We start from the raw sequence: 17,288 nt of genomic DNA, 5'->3' as shown, positions 1-17,288 counted from the left end.
CTGTCGAGATTTGACGTGATATCAAATTACTCAAGTGCCCTGACGGTTTAATGTTTTTTGATTATTTACAAATTTTCCACCGCTCATTAATGTATTTGGATTATTTACAAGTTTGTCACCGTGCATTTTTTAAGCTCATTAAATGATTGGCTGAGAATGATTCCCCCATTCTCAACCTTTTTTTCTCAATTGAACCCTCCTCTCTCTCTTTTTCTCTCTCTCTCTCTCTCTCTCTCTCTATATATATATATATATATATATATATATAGAGAGAGAGAGAGAGAGAGAGTTAGGTTCAAATGTTTTCAACAAGTATTGTGTGCATGGATGCACCAATTACAATTTAGCAAATTATTAATTAATTTATTTAATCCATGAGGGTAATTATGTAATCTTTCATTTTAATTCCTTATTTATTCTAATTCTTATCCCTTTATATTAGGCAATGATTTATGATTGATTTAGTTATCTTTAATTTAATTTTCTCTATATAATCGATTCTAACATCCCATCCACAAACACATATCACAATTGTCGATTCCATAACCTGCTGATCAATTTGTTTTACACATTCGATGGATGTTTATACTGGAAATCGGAACCAGATATTGCTACATATTTACCAACATCTGTCTACGATAATCCTGATATTGTTTCAAACGTCCCCCACACACCTTTTTACTATTTTTACATATACATATGTATTAAATCTGATAATCTTCCAGAAAAACGATGATTAAAATCCCGGGAAGGATTTAGGTAATGTCAATGATCCCAAGAATCCGGTGAATGAAGTTGTGAAGGAAATAAGAAGATGTAAAACATGCTTTGGAGCTGGTCATGATAGCAGGAATTGTCCTTTTGGATTGAAGAAATCATAGAACTACAAGAACTTCATCAAATTGGTCGTTTTTAGATATTATTTAGTTTGATTTCAGTAAAATAAAAGTATGTTTTTGATGAATTATATGGTATTATCAAGTTTCAGTTCAGTGTAATAAAGTTGTCGTTTGATGAATTCTATGTGTCTTTCTTTAATTATTATGGTTAAAACTAATAAGATGTTCGTGTTTTCTGCTATATTTATGTTTCATATGATCATACAGTTTATCATTACAACAAAATACCAGAGCAGAACATTACAGTTCTCATTCAAACATTATGTCAAAAAACAATGTTCATTATACTTCATTTAATTTGTTTGATGTTTCATAAAATCAACACACATAATTTTCAAAACTTTGAATTGTAAACATTTATGTTACTTATATATATTTATTATTCTTACAGAATGATTTTCAATGCGTGCATTGATCCGAGTTAACAAAAATTTGATACGTTTTATAAGTCATATTTGCTAGAGTATTCTGACAGAATTATTTCATTCCGATAACATGCAGAGTTTTGGAATCCATATTGATATAACATTCTAATAGAATTATGTCGTCAATAAAATATTCTGCAACTTTTTTAAAAAAAATACATAATAATATTGTTAAGTAGTTAATATAATGTACTGTTGGAATTTTTTATATTTGGAATGTGAATATAGTACCGTATGAATATTTTTTCCTTTATCATGTTCTTAAAAAAATCAAATCGGAATCATTTATTTTTATCAATGATCCCTAATATCAAGGCTATTAATTTGCATAGAATCCGTTTTCATCCCTATCTAGTTTGTATGACATTTTTAAATATTTTAATTTTTCAACTTACAAAGCATATACAAACACTCTCGGAATTTTTTAGCAATGGGCGATCAAGAACCAGATGTCAATAATCATATTTATGAGGAACATTATTTGGCTAGTGATGATGACAATGGAATTGAAGATTTCGATTTTCCTGATAATGATACACTATATAATGACAGATTTCAAACAGGAGAAAGCGGTAATCCTAATTTAGGTGAGTTTTTTTTAATATTTTGTTTAATTTTTCATTCTATTTCAGATTCTATATTGTAACAAGCATGTTTAATGTTAAATGTTAATATTTTCATTGACGAACATACAGAGGACGCAAATAATGATGAAGACGAAAATCACTTCGTTGATGAAGATATAGAGGTTAATATTGATTACAGTGAAGGTACTAAATTCAATTCAGGATACTGAAGTTTTTACAGAAAAAATATAATTCTTTGAGAATAGTATTTATATAATTCTTTCAGAATGATTATGTATTTGCTATTTTAAACAGGACAACCACATGTTACTCATGAAGATACGGAGTTTAATATTGATTTCAGTGAAGGTACTAAATTCAATTCGGTATATTTTAATTTTTACAGAAAAAATAAAATAGTGTCAGAATAATATTTATATAATTCTTTCAGAATAATTTTGTATTTGCTATGTTTAAGCAGGACAACCACATGTTACTCATGATTATGTTTCTCCTGGTGGCACCTTGTATTGGACTCCGATTGTTTTAGACGACATCAAACCAAAAGTTTCATCAAAATTTAATTCATATGGTGAAGCAGAAAAAAATGTATAGAAAATATGCATTAAAATCTGGTTTTGATGTCAGGCTTGGAAGAGTCCAAAAAACGAAAAATGGGATTATTACAAATAGACATCTTGTGTGCAATCGGGAAGGTAATCCGAATACTAGTAAAGTAGATACTCTAGATATTCAGCATAAAAAGACTCAAAGAATGAAAGATTTATTTAGGAGGAATTGTAAAGCGAAAGTTGTTTTAGAAATAATTCCCGGTACTCTTAGATATGTCGTGAGTGATTTTGTAGAGCAACATAATCATGATTTGTTTAGCAAGGGCAATATGCACTTATCTCGTTCAAAAAGAAAACTTGATTATTCCCAAAAAAAATTCATTCATAATTTGTCAAAACAAAAAATTGGTCCTGTAAAAGTACATAGACTGTATAGTGCTCTTCAGGTTAGTCCTTCGGTTCGAGGTGGATTGGTTACTAATTTCAAGAATGCTAGGAGGAATCTTAATTATTACATAGGTGGGAGGGACGCGAAATTCCTTGTTGACAAGATGAATGATAGGAAGAAAAATTTCCCATCATTTACTTTTGAGTATAAAGTGTTGAACAAGAGATTGAATTTTCTATTCTGGGCTGACGAAACAGGAAAGTATAGTTACAATTCATTCGGAGACGTTGCATCACTCGATCCCACATTCAGCATGAATAAGTATTTCTAACCTTTAATACTTTTCGATAATAATTTCATTATTTTCAGTTATGTAAACTAATATTTTATTTTTTAAATAGGTATGATATGGTTTTTGTTCCGTTTACTGGCATCGATAATCACAAAAAAATGTGTAACATTTGGTGCTGGTCTTTTAAGTAAAGAAGATGGAGTTTCTTATGAATGGTTGCTTAGAGCTTTTTTGAAAGCTTTTAGAAAACAACCTCAATTGGTTTTATCTGATCAAGATCCAGCTTTGAAAAAAGCTATAGATAAGGTTTTCTCATTGGCACATCATAGGTTATGTATGTGGTATATAACGAAGAAGTTGCCAAATAAGGTATGCATAAAACGAATATTATTCTTATATTTTTGTTATGATTCTACAATTATTTTCTCATATTCTACCAGAATGTTTTGCTTTAACAGAATCAATTGCATTAACTCTTAATTTTTGTTATCATTCTTCAATGATTTTTTAAAATTCTACCTTCATTATCTCATATTCTACCAGAATCAATTTATTTAAACAAAATCAATAACTTTAACTATTACTTTTTGTTATGATTCTACACTTATCTCATATTCTGACAGAATCAATTGATTTTAACAGAATCAATTACTTTAACTCTTACTTTTTGATTTTAAAATTCTACCTTCATTATCTCATATTCCGACAGAATCAATTGATTTTAACAGAATCAATTAGTTTAACTCTTACTTTTTGTTATTGTTCTACAATTATTTTTTCATATTCTACCTTCATGTTATCATATTCTAATAGAATCAACTTATACAAATTTTATCAATCGAAGATGCAACCACCAATCAAAAATTTCGAAAGCGTTTTCACTCTATAATTTGGAATTCTAAGCTGGAACCACATGAATTCGAGAATGTGTGGCGTCAGATGTTGGAGGAGTTTAAAATTACTGGTAACACTTGGATGAATACAATGTATGCTTTGCGAAAATCTTGGATCCCCGCATTTTTCAAGCACATTCCAATGTCTGGTCTTATGCGAACTACATCACTGTCTGAAAGTCAGAATTGGTCATTTCAAACCACCACATTAACCGGTTCTTATCTTGTCATGTTTATGATGACATTTGAATCAGTTATGGAACGACAACGACATAACCAAATTCTCAATGATTTTAATATTACCACCACTTTTCCTAAATTCATTACCCGTACTCCGTATGAACCTCATGCTTCAAATGTATATACACGAAAGATTTTTTATCAGGTTCAGAAAGAGATATCAAGAGCTGAAGATAATTGTTTCCAAAAGAATGTGATATCTTCCAACGGTGTTGACACAATTATTGTTCTGGAGAAAACGAAGAACATAACTATTAGGCAAACAAATGATGTCGATGTTGATGACAAAGATGAGGAATACAATTACGATTGTCTTATAAGGGATACTGAATACACGGTATATTTTTTTTCACATTAATTGTCATTTTATCATTTGCATTTATACACTAAATATTTACAACTTAAACATTCTCACTAATCATCTTATATTTTCCAGGTCACACACTCAACCAAAGATGGTTCGTTCAAATGTACTTGTATGCATTTTGAACATGTAGGTATCTTATGCAGACACATATTCTGTGTGTTTAAGTTTTATGGCATCGAACAAATTCCCGAAAAGTACATTTTGAAACGTTGGCATAGGGATGTTATTCCAACAGAATTACTGAAAAGACGCTTCAATAATTCTTTTGACGATTCTAATTCCGACATGACTGCTATTGATATTTTTTTAACTGTTGACCGTTGTGTGTATTTTTTGAGCCATGATGCAGCTAAGTTAAAGTTATACCTCGACGAGCAGAATAAGTTGAAAAAAAATTCGTACACGACTGTGCAAATCATGATCTGCTGACCAGAGCAGATCCTTTCAAGAAGCTTTTAGGCGTGGTTGGTCCTGATGTAGAATCTGATGTTAATGACATTCAGAATCCTATAGATATTCGTAACAAAGGTTGCGGTAGTCGTGGGAAAAGATTAAAATCTACCAAAGAGATGATTGAGAAGGAAAGGTCGAAACCTAAGAAAAAATGTGCTACATGTGAACAGATGGTTCATCATGACAAAAGAAATTATCCTCTAAAGAACGCCCAGAAATAAGTTCCTTGTTTTTTATATTGGTTTTATTAGAATGACATTTCATTTAATTTTTTCGATTCACATTCATTGTTATCTTTTATGTCGTTCAATAAAGTATTCACTTTGATTGCTAGTGACGATGACATTGTCAATCAACATAACAATATTTATCTTTTCTTATTACTTAAAAATAATCATAAAACATAATACAAAAATTCATTCCATCGATTGTATAAATTCATTATTTTCAAAAATGTTAATACAAAAATTCCATTGATTGTATAAATTACAGCAATATATACAACTTCTTTCAATCATTTTAAGATTGATTTTAATCTTAACAAAAATGTTTTATTGTTTAGTGTAGTTTACAAACGATATCTGCAATTTATATACAAGAATTCATTATATTATATTTTATTTCAAAATGACTATATATTACGTAAACATATTCATTCAAATAGAATTTTATATATAAACATACACTCCTCATATACATCCAATTTACATACTAGTATTCTTTATAACATTTTTTTTGTCTTTTACGAATTATAAATTTACACACACATATTTCATTTCCAAAAGGGTACATCATACCAAAAATATACGTTTCTCATCTACATCCAATTAATAGATAATAAAAAATTATAACATATTCTTATAGAATAATAACAATATAAAACTACTATATATGCATCAAAAAGCTATAAAAACAGCCCAACCACAAAATATATGAAGTCGATGAAATTGATTTTATATTTTCTAAAGGTAACCATTCCAAAAGAATTTTAGGTTTTGGATTTTTATGTGTTATACATGTACACACACATACTTACTTTTAAAAAGGGTACAATATACTGAAAAAAAATCCAATCGTCATCTACATCCAATTAATATAAAATTAAATAACTATAACGTATTCTACCAGAATCATAACAAATACTACATTGCATCATCATCATATAAACTATAAAAAACAGTCTAGTCACAAAACATTATTAACCACAACCTTGAATTATATTAACAACATTATTACAAAAAAATACATCAACACATGTATTAACAACAACCTTGAAGTATATTTTAAAAAACTTCATAACCTCTGATAGACAAACACAACCTTTATATGAAAATTAATATTCCATTATATGAAAATTACATTACTAATAACAACCTTTGATTTTCACAATGCACAACATCATCATCCCAGAATTTAAATAAGGCATCAATACACCCTTTATATGAAAATTAATATTCCATTATAAGATATAAGCTTAAATACTGATAACATTACTTCATAACTTCTGATAGACAAACTACTTTTTCAAACATCTAACATAATGCAGAGTCATGTTTGAACACCCAAAAAAAAAAGTTCAGCTCATGACATATCAAAGTTTATCTTACAACTTATTAAATACCACTCCAAATTCTTACCTACGACCATTTGTTTTTCTTTTTTTCTTCCTGTTTTCAGCTGACTCTCTTAGAAGCATATCTTGTTCCAAAATATCAAGCTTACAAAACGCTTCAAAATCTTTAACTATCATAGTCTTGAACTTATTGAACTCAGCTGTCAACAATCTTGTCATGTATTTCGTCCTTAACTTAATTGTAGCACTCACATCAGCAGGCATTTTACCTGTAAGACCACACTCCCAATGCCCTTCATTTTCCCCCCATGTAACTTTCCATATGCCTCATGAGGTATATTCCACATTCTGTTCCAGCTTTTTCGACTAGCCAAGATATGTTCATCACCCGTCCCGCTTTAAAAGTTAAAGCTTTTGCCATTGGATGATGTTGTGATGTCAAGTAGTTGCAAAACAGTTTTTTCTGTCATTAAATACAACAAATACATCAAACATACTCTTATAATATTCCTTAGAACGGAAAAATATTGATCAGAAATTTATGGATTATCTTACCACCAGGTTTGGTATCATGCCATACTTTCTTTCCAAAGTTCCTGTTCTCTTCACATGATCTACTATGTAGTACAAACTTGATCTCAGATCAAAGATGAGTAAGTAATATTTTCCATTATCAACTATTGGGAAGAAAACCTTGTACACATTAAAAGAAGAAGTTAAGTTAATATTGATTGATGCCACAAATATTACATTTATTAAATAAACTTACAAGTGAAACATCTCTAAAACTTGGCTTCACATCAAATTTCTTAGTGTAGATTCGCAATAAAGTAGCAAAAAGCCTACATTTTATATCTTCCGACTTTAGCTCATTCAATATATCTTCTGTCTGAAAAAACCCACATCAACATCAATAATAATTCTACAAAAATAAATTTGAATTAAAAATTAATTTACAAAATAAATTCATACCACAATAGTTGTATCGAAGAAAAATCTCGAAAGCGATGATTCATCCTTGTAGTTCTCCATTTTATTTAAAAACGCAGCCCAACAATCAATTATTTTAGAATGCAAAACCATTCCATGATTGAATTGATATGCAAAACCCTGGTGCAGCAAATGACCTGTTCCAATGTCCCAAATCTCATCCCTGTGACAAAAATTATGTATAAAATCAATCTAAATACATTCATTTTAAAATTATAGAAATATAATAGGTGACACATATATAAACATATATATAAATATGAACCCATCATCTCTTTTAGATCCAAAAACTGAATTGCATATCCCTGTTTCATCCTTAGTCAGTTTTTCCCCAACCTTAACAATTCTTTCAATATCGGGAGAATGAAATATATTAGCCTTTTTAGGAATACGTTTTTCCCTTTTGTCATTATCATCATATCCTACAGCATTATCAACAGCTTCTCCTATATTTCTTCCTACCAGATTATCCCCACTGATTACTGACATTCGCTTTTTCCTTCTATACACCTGTAACTCAGTTTCATCCAACAACTTAATCATTTCCTCATTCACCCCTGGAAGTCGATGAAACTGAGTCATTGTTAAAGAAGTCGTATCAACAGGTGTAGTATAATTGACTTCTTTTTCTGTATTAACTTTAGTAAGTATCAATCCTCCAATGGGTGAACTATTTCCTTCACCGCCATCACCTATATCATTCATATTTATCTCGTTAAAGCAGTCAGGATCATGCACTATTTTGTTACCTGCCCCTTCAAACACTTCCTTGAAAAGTTCATTCATTTTCTCCATCCACTCATTCAACACCACACTATGAGGGAATTTTTCCAAACCATCCTTCAACGCAACCTCCATAGTATTTTTCTCTGTAAGAGTTACCCCATAACTATGCTCTATAACAGCAGCGTATGCCTGCAATACATATAATTAATTAATAATAACATTATAAGAATATGTACTATATATTCTATAAGAATATATAATTAAATATTAGTTTCAGAATATGTAATTTATATTCTACCATAATATTACCTCCTCATCTCCAAAATCCCTCTTAAAGCTTAGCATTTGTTGTTCTTCACCTCCTGTTTCATCGCCCATATCGACATCATCATGCTCATCCTGAAACTGCCTCCCGAACCCTCCCAAACTGATTTCCAATCGTTGAATCTCTAATAATTTAGCACCATTTATATGCCACCAACTGAAAAAAAAAAAAACATTAACTTAATCAATACATCAATAATAAATCAATACCAAATATATATTTTCATATAAAACTATTTCATACTTACAATCAGAAGTGTAATAGGACCACTATAGTAGCTTGATTTGTCATCCCTTTTCCATAGTTTTTTTCTAGATCCCAAACAATCAAGCATATATTTACACCAATTTAACTTTGAAAATTCTTCTACCAACACCAACTTCCTTACCACTTTTATTTGATTTGTTCCCATCAACATTGACTCTATGAAGTTGTTAACAAAAAAGAGTCAAAAAATTCAGCCTAAACATCAAATTATCCTTTGTTGTAGCCTGAATCCTTCTTAAATACTCCTCACCATTGAACTTATCACAACTATATTATCCCCTCCATTCTTCTAGAATTTGATTTCCCTTATCACACAATGGTAATTCATTGATGTCTTCTCCACCAAATGGCAACCCCATCATATCATGCACTGTTTGTTCTGTTATCTCAATAACAGAGTTTTGTAGGACAAGTCATTTACTATTGGCATCATACACATCTAAAGGATAGTAGCTTAGTTGTCCCGGATAACTTGTAATATTCACTTGCAGAATTGATCCAAAACCCATTCTCAAGATTGCTTGTTTCTGTTCCGGCGACATTCCCATAACAGCTGCAGTGATGTTATCACATTTCATTCTGGTTGGAAGGTATCTTAAACTAGGTGGGTATTCCTTATTTGTTTTTCTAACATTATCTTCTTGTTCCTCTTTGACAGATTCAGCAATTCCCTTATTCTTTAAATTTTTTACAATTTGAACTCTATCATTTTTCCTCTTTGTCCTTATCTCTCTTTCCAAAAGTAGTGCATTTAAAGGTTTAGGACTTATCTTTCGTTCAACTGATTTATCAAGTTTTTTCTTTGACCTTCTTTCTCGTTTCACATGTTCTTCTTCCTGAAATTGTTCTGATATAATACACAATAAATAGTATAATGATTAGTATTAGATATTTGATATTAATGTTTTATAATATAAGATATTCCTTATATTATAACAGATTAAAAATTTATTTCTATAACAAAACCATCATACACGCAAAATTCCAATTCAAACTGAATAAAAAATAAACATCACACAAATATATTATAATATAATAAATTCTAACAGAGTATAAAAATACACTACAAAAAACATCATAAATTTTATTTTGAAACATAACCCACTCCATATTGAAATACTTATTTTCATACATATTACAGTATTCAACTAAATTATTCTACAAGAATCAAATACTTTTAATTTAGAATTCTATCAGAATCATATAATCGATATTCACACTCATATGCAACATTACATTCTTTTAGAATATTACACATGTAAGGTTTTTCAATATATAAGATTTTGATTGTTTCAGTTTAATTCATTAATCATCTACAAACTTTAATTCAATTACAATTTAACATTTTTATGCTATGCTAATTAACTACTTACACGGAGAAATTTTCATTACAGATTTAACTAATAAAACATGTAGGCTAATTCTACAAGAATCAAATACATTTAATTTAGAATTCTATCAGATTCATATAATCGAAATTCACACTCATATATAATATTACATTCTATTAGAATATGAAACATGTAAACTTATTCCACATACAAGAACTATGATTTTTTCAGTTTAAGTCATTACTCATCTACAAACTGTGATTCCATTAGAATTAAAAATCTGTATAAAATGCTAATTAACTACTTAAATATAGAAATTTAGCTTACAATTTTAACTAGTAAAACAAGTAGACTTATTCTATAAGAATATTAACCATGTTCAGGTTCATATACACACAGAACATTCTATTAGAATATGAAACATGTAAACTTATTCCACATACAAGAACTATGATTTTTTAAGTTTAAGTCATTAATCATCTACAAACTATGATTCCATTAGAATTTAAAATCTGTATAAAATGCTAATTAACTACTTAAATATAGAAATTTAGTTTACAATTTTAACTAGTAAAACAAGTAGACTTATTCTAGCAGAATAACAAATACATCAAACATACACAGAACATTCTATTAGAATATGAAACATGTAAACTTATTCCACATACAAGAACTATGATTTTTTCAGTTTAAGTCATTAATCATCTACAAACTGTGATTCCATTAGAATTTAAAATCTGTATAAAATGCCAATTAACTACTTAAATAAAACAAATTAGTTTACAATTTTAACCAGTAAAACAAGTAGACTTATTCTAGCAGAATAACAACCATGGTCAGGTTCATATAAACAGAACATTTTGGAAGAATAACATACACAATAATTTCATTGTACAATAATATTTAAAATTCAATGCATACTTTGCTTAACAGTAATGATTCTTAAGAAAATACCAAAAAATGACACATTTTTCTTCCAGACCACAAATCATACATGCATAAATGATTCCAAATACACTTCCTAAACTCTACTACATTTTTCGAACTAAATAAACATTAAATACCACAAAAAAAAATTGTTACCTTCAGGTTCAGCAACGAAATCATCATTGTCATCTTCAAGATTCAACGCCGTTTCTACTGTGTTCTTGAACCTTGACTTGAATGAACTGGATCGTGTACTCTTATAAGCCCCCAAATGTCGATTCCGTCTTCTAGGGTTAAATGTCGATATTTATAAGAAAAACCTTCAAAGGATCTTCCGATTTTGAAGACTGATTACAATAAATCAAAATGTTTTTCAACCTCCTAAGGATTTGGGTTCTTGATTTTGTGAGTATGCGAGATATTTGGGATTATCGGTTGATCACTTCCATAGTTATCCACCGTTTCCTAATTAAATGACGGGGCAATAAACCATTCTACCCTTGATTTACCGGTCAATTGATTAAAGCCCATTTATTTGATTTTTTCTATTTAATTTAAAAAGAAAATCACTTTCTTAAATTACCACAAATGATTGGCTTAGAATCATTTACATAGGCACACAATACTTAACAAAAACAAAACAACCTAACCCTATATATATATATATATATATATATATATATATATATATATATATATATATATATGTTCAGGTTCATTTGAGACCATTCTAATTTTGTGAGACCGTGATACCAAATCTAAAAATAATTTTAAAATGCAAAATAAATGGAAAAATCCAAAAATTCTTTTTTTAAATATTATTTTTGGAACTTGAATTAACTAAAAAAATAAAAAAAATCCGTTTTTTTTTTTGAAAAATACGTGAAATATTCTAATAGAATATTACACTGACATATTCTAAAAAATAATTTTAAAATGCAGAATAAATGAAAAAATCTAAAAATTATTTTTTTAAATATTATTTTCGGAACTTGAGTTAACTAAAAAAAATAAAAATAAATTCCATTTTTTTTTGAAAAATACGTGAAATATTCTAATAAAATATTACATTGACATATTCTAAAAAATAATTTTAAAATGCAGAATAAACGGAAAAATCTAAAAATTGTTTTTTTAAATATTATTTTCGGAACTTGAATTAACTAGAATAAAATAAATAAATAAAAATAAATTCCATTTTTTTTAAAAATACATGAAATATTCTAATAGAATATTACACTGTACATATTCTAAAAAATAATTTTAAAATGCAAAATAAATGGAAAAAATCCAAAAATTCTTTTTTTTAAATATTATTTTCGGAACTTGAATTAACTAAAAAAAATAAAAAAAAAATACGTCTCACGGTCTCACATAATATAGGTGGTCTCAAATGAACCTAACTCTATCTATATATATATATATATATATATATATATATATATATATATATATATATATATATATATATATATATATATATATATATATATATATATACTCACTATTTAGGGTATAATTAGGCACATTTTATTGGATTTCATAGTATCTTTTATTTTTCTAAGTTTTTTGTGTAGATTCTTAACAATAAAAACGTACAAACCAAGAGAAATAAATAGACCCACAATACCATTAAAAACTCTACTAAATATGGGTAACATAGACCTACAAGATAATTTAGAAAAATAAGATACTATGAAATCCAATAAATCAAGTTAATGGAGGAGAACTAACTTGGAAAGAAGCAATAATCTTTTCCCTATACTAATAGAAGAGTAGATCTTTTGCCATGTGTTATCATATTAGACATTTTAATTAATGTGTTGCCACTTGTCAATTTATTAGTTTTCCATTTTAAATTTATTAGACCTCCTCATTAATGTGATTCTATTTTAAATTTTAAAACTTAAATTATTGTTTTCATTAATTCACAAATAAAAAATATCTAATATATATTAAAAATTAATTTTATATATTTATTTGAATCAATGATTATAATTTCACATAACTAATAAAAATATCTCTTAAATTAATAATTTGTTTAAAATAATTTATTAATAATTTTGAGTTTTTACTTTAAAAGTTTGATTAATTTTATAATCGTGATTCCCACGGGTTATAAACTAGTTATCTAATAAAAAGATCCCTTATGTCCTACATGGTAATTTCTCAATCGCTTTTCACACAAACTGAAATACAAAAAATGCACATCTTTTTGTTTAAAGTCATACAGCAATATGAAAGTTTATTCCCTAAAATGACTCGCCTACATTTTGGAAAGTAGATATTAATTCAAAATTTAAAATTCTCAAATCTCTTATCAAATGGAAACCTTCGATTCCGTCTTTAATAACTATTATTTATCAAGATTTCTTCGGTTGATAAAGAGAAATCATAGGTTTTACATGATTACAATTTCACCTCTTCGACCAATAACGATTGCAACTATTAATGGAAATGATTTAGCCCTAAACTTTACCCACGATGATTATTGTTGCCGGTTAATTGTCCGATTTTATTTTTTCGATTTTATTTTGATTTGTTTCTATATTTTTCATTTTATAAATTTTCAATTTATTACCAGGGTTAATCTTATATTCTATCCATGGGGCACCATGTCCATCACTTCCTCAAAATCAAAAGGTTATCCTCCTCCAAAGAAGAAATAAATTGATAGCCTTCATGTGTAGTGACAATCAATCAGTGGTGATGGTGATGATGTAAGATTTTTAAAACTTAAACGGATCCCTAATTCTTAAACACAGGGTATGATTTTGATGGGTTCTACAAATTGTGCAATGGAGTGTTTAGGAAATAGAAGATCGAGGTAAGGTTTAATTCCAATTCTTTGTATTAACATTTAATATATACTAATTAAATCTCAACGTCGTTATGAATAGTACCTTACCATGGGTACTGTTCATCAGGTTATTTCCCACCGCTTTTCCCTGAGAGAGTGTTTGTATTGGCTTTTAAACTGACTTTTTATTTTATCCTTTAGAAAAAATCCAAAAAGATGTTTGGGTAAAATGAAAATGACTTTTTAATCAATTTTTGCTATAGAGTAAATTCAAGCTTTTTGAAAAGTCATGGAATCGTGACTTTTCCTGACTTTTCACCAGCTAAAACATTAAATTACATTTATAACCCCATCTAAAAGTTAAACTATGTCATTTTTAGTCATTTTACATGTAAAAGTTAAACCAAATACTTTATTTTTTGACTTTTTCCCATCAAAAAAGCTAATCCAAACATATTTTAAAAAACTTTTTTACAAAAAGTTCTTTTAAAAAAAAAACTTTTATCCGGCAAAAGCTAAGCCAAAATCTGCTTCATTTATCTCTCATCGGCTTCTTCTTTTCTACAATCTACGGTGTCCTGTCCAATACCTTTTTCTCCATCGAACCCCTCCTCCGGTGTACAGTGTCCTGTCCAATACTTTCATATTTGATTCGATATACAGGTATAACTCTTCTTACTCTTATTTGTAAATTATCAGTCCTTTTGCGATTTTTGGAATTTCGTCCCCCCCTTCTTGCTTCCACTCCTAAAAAACTTCACATGATGAACTAATTCTTGATTTTACATCATCTTTGCTTCCATCATTTTCTGTATTCTATTAGGGCTCTACGCCTTTTCTTCAACTCTCGCATTCCTGTTTTTCGTTGTTAGGCTTAAATTTTTTTCGTTTTTGTGATGTACATGTCGTGAGATATGATGAAGTGCAAAGTCTTCTGGTGACTTCCATTCCTGTTCGCTCCAACTACCACCACATCCTATGAACTTATTTGGGTCTCATCTATGCCTGTATACATCATCACTACACAAAGATTGAGGACTGCTAAAACCCGATGCCAATTCTGGTTTACCAGGTGCTCGATATAATGTCAAGGTGAGTTACATCTTATTGTTTTTTATTTTTATTCAATAAGTTTGACTGAATAGTATGTTAATGATTCAATATAATATTCAATAACATACCTAAATTATTTAACTTTTTATATCCTGAATCTTTATGTAGGGTGGTAAAGCTTTTTGGTCGATTCAATATAATATAAAATATGAACTACATGCTAATATTTGTGAAATTTATAAGATTTCCTTTCATTTTTAGAGTTCTAATATTATATGTACATGTTTCGGTATGCCATGTAGTTCTCTCTCAAGGTTTAAAGAGATGGATAATTTATTTAAATGATTTCATGGATGGTAGTAGAGCTTTTCGATTGATTTAATTAATACAAATTATGAAATACATGCCAATATATCCGTTATATATGACTACCCGTTCTATTTTCTCTTTATATTGTTTAGCTAGGTCAATTCAATATAAGTTATTTCGACAAAAAAAAACATTTTGTGTGTCGCTTCTCTTTTTGAGGGTTTGACATTGCTGAAAACAACATATGTAAGCTACTTCCTTTGCTGAAATGAGGTTCTGCCATATCCATCTTCTCATTTTCTTCCTTTTATATTACCACGTATCAAAGCAAGACTGTGCTCTTGATTTTTTATCGCTGTAAATAATATACTCTGTTAAATTTTTATGTGAATAGGAAAAGTTGGGGCTCTACTACAATCCATATATCTTCAAAAAGAAGAAAGTTCTTCAAGTGAACTGATTATGCAATTTACACGTGAATTTCCAACCTTTATTTCAAATGAGTCGATAGTATCTCACAGATTATCAAACCAGTCATGGGTATCAATTTTTCAGGTATGTATGTTAAGAAACAAAAGGTCACTAGGAAGCTATAAATTATAAATGAAAGTAAAGTAAAGGTATGTTGATGTTTTGGTTGTTGAGAAACTTATAGTCATTAGGTTTGCAAGCAGTGAAAAGCTCTTTGGTTGGAACTGTAGAGAAGTGTGGGATTTCTAGAAGACAGACGAAAAGAGTAAATGTTGATTTGGAAAGGGTAATGGAACCTCTTCTGACAGTAATTTTTTTTTCATAATGGTCTGACTAGATATTGATAGAATCTCAAGTAATCAACTTTATTAGTTTTTGTAATGCTTTCATTTTGTTGTATGTTTTAGTTGAAAGTACACATTCAACAAAAAAATAAACACCATTCTAACCCATGCAAAGCATGGGCTCCTATACTAGTTAGTATTAAGATATAACTTATTTTCTTAATGGCAAATATTCAAATATCAAAAATTCTTTTTTTTTCACCAACTTAGGGTTCTTCTTGAGTTAAAGAGCTAATCCTACATTAAAACTTTGGGATAATGCTCCCGCAGTTCTTTGTGGAGATTTTAACTCCACCCCTAATGTATGAATCGTTGAATTTGTTATCTGACTATAACTATAAACCTGGAGACAAAATGCTAAAGACATTGAAACTGATAACAAAGTGTAGAGTAATGTTTGACAATAATTTGTACATCAACCACACTAGTTTTGCATTCGCACACCGATCTAATGCTAAAAGTTTAGCACTTATTATCTCAATATTCTTTTTAGCTTGATTGAATAACGAGAAATGGAAAAACAACAAAGTACATGGTTTCTGCAAGTTTATAAGCCTGTTTATCTATTTCACTAATACGAATTTGTGATCAGGTAGATTCTTTAACTACTATACCTTATTAAGAATACACCATTGTAATATGATGCTAATTAAATGAAGTTATTAATGATTTTTATTTTAAAAATTAAAAGGTGTTTATACATGAATTATGGATGTACCTTTGCTTAAATGAGTTGGTGATGTGGTTTTAGGTTGTTATTGTTTTTCTTTCAAGTAATTTGATTTTTTAGTTAAGTGTAATTTGAGGTTCAGGTTGGATTAAAGATTGCTTTTTGCATAGTTGTACCTGTGTTAGAAAGAATGTATGGAGTGAGTGCAATTCACCTTAAGCATTTTTTTTTCTAATCCCTACTCATTTCTTTATAAAAGCAAACAAAATATGCAATTCCAAATGTTGTTAGTTAAATAATGTGGTGTGCAGTTGTAAGCTAATCCTTATTCATGCTTACAAGAAACATCTTCATTGGTTAGCAATGGCAATAAAAAACCATTTAAAGGCAAAGGTTTGATACACACT

General features: G+C 28.7%; 1 protein-coding gene across 1 annotated transcript; it reads left to right on the top strand.

Moving 5' to 3' along the window:
• Window positions 1–1,754: 1,754 nt before the first annotated feature.
• On the top strand, window positions 1,755–5,316 carry LOC122197192 (protein FAR1-RELATED SEQUENCE 6-like). The gene is made up of 10 exons (XM_052769924.1): window positions 1,755–1,911; window positions 2,020–2,094; window positions 2,206–2,259; window positions 2,372–2,482; window positions 2,539–2,606; window positions 2,909–3,161; window positions 3,252–3,511; window positions 3,956–4,612; window positions 4,712–4,968; window positions 5,076–5,316. The coding sequence occupies exons 1-10, from the start codon at window positions 1,755–1,757 to the stop codon at window positions 5,314–5,316; spliced, it is 2,133 nt and encodes a 710-aa protein (XP_052625884.1).
• The last annotated feature ends 11,972 nt before the right edge of the window (window positions 5,317–17,288 follow it).

This window comes from Lactuca sativa, chromosome 3, assembly GCF_002870075.4.
Source record: "Lactuca sativa cultivar Salinas chromosome 3, Lsat_Salinas_v11, whole genome shotgun sequence".
NCBI lineage: Eukaryota > Viridiplantae > Streptophyta > Magnoliopsida > Asterales > Asteraceae > Lactuca > Lactuca sativa.
Note: the sequence above shows the minus strand (reverse complement) of the source record. Positions and strands in the feature narration are given on the sequence as shown.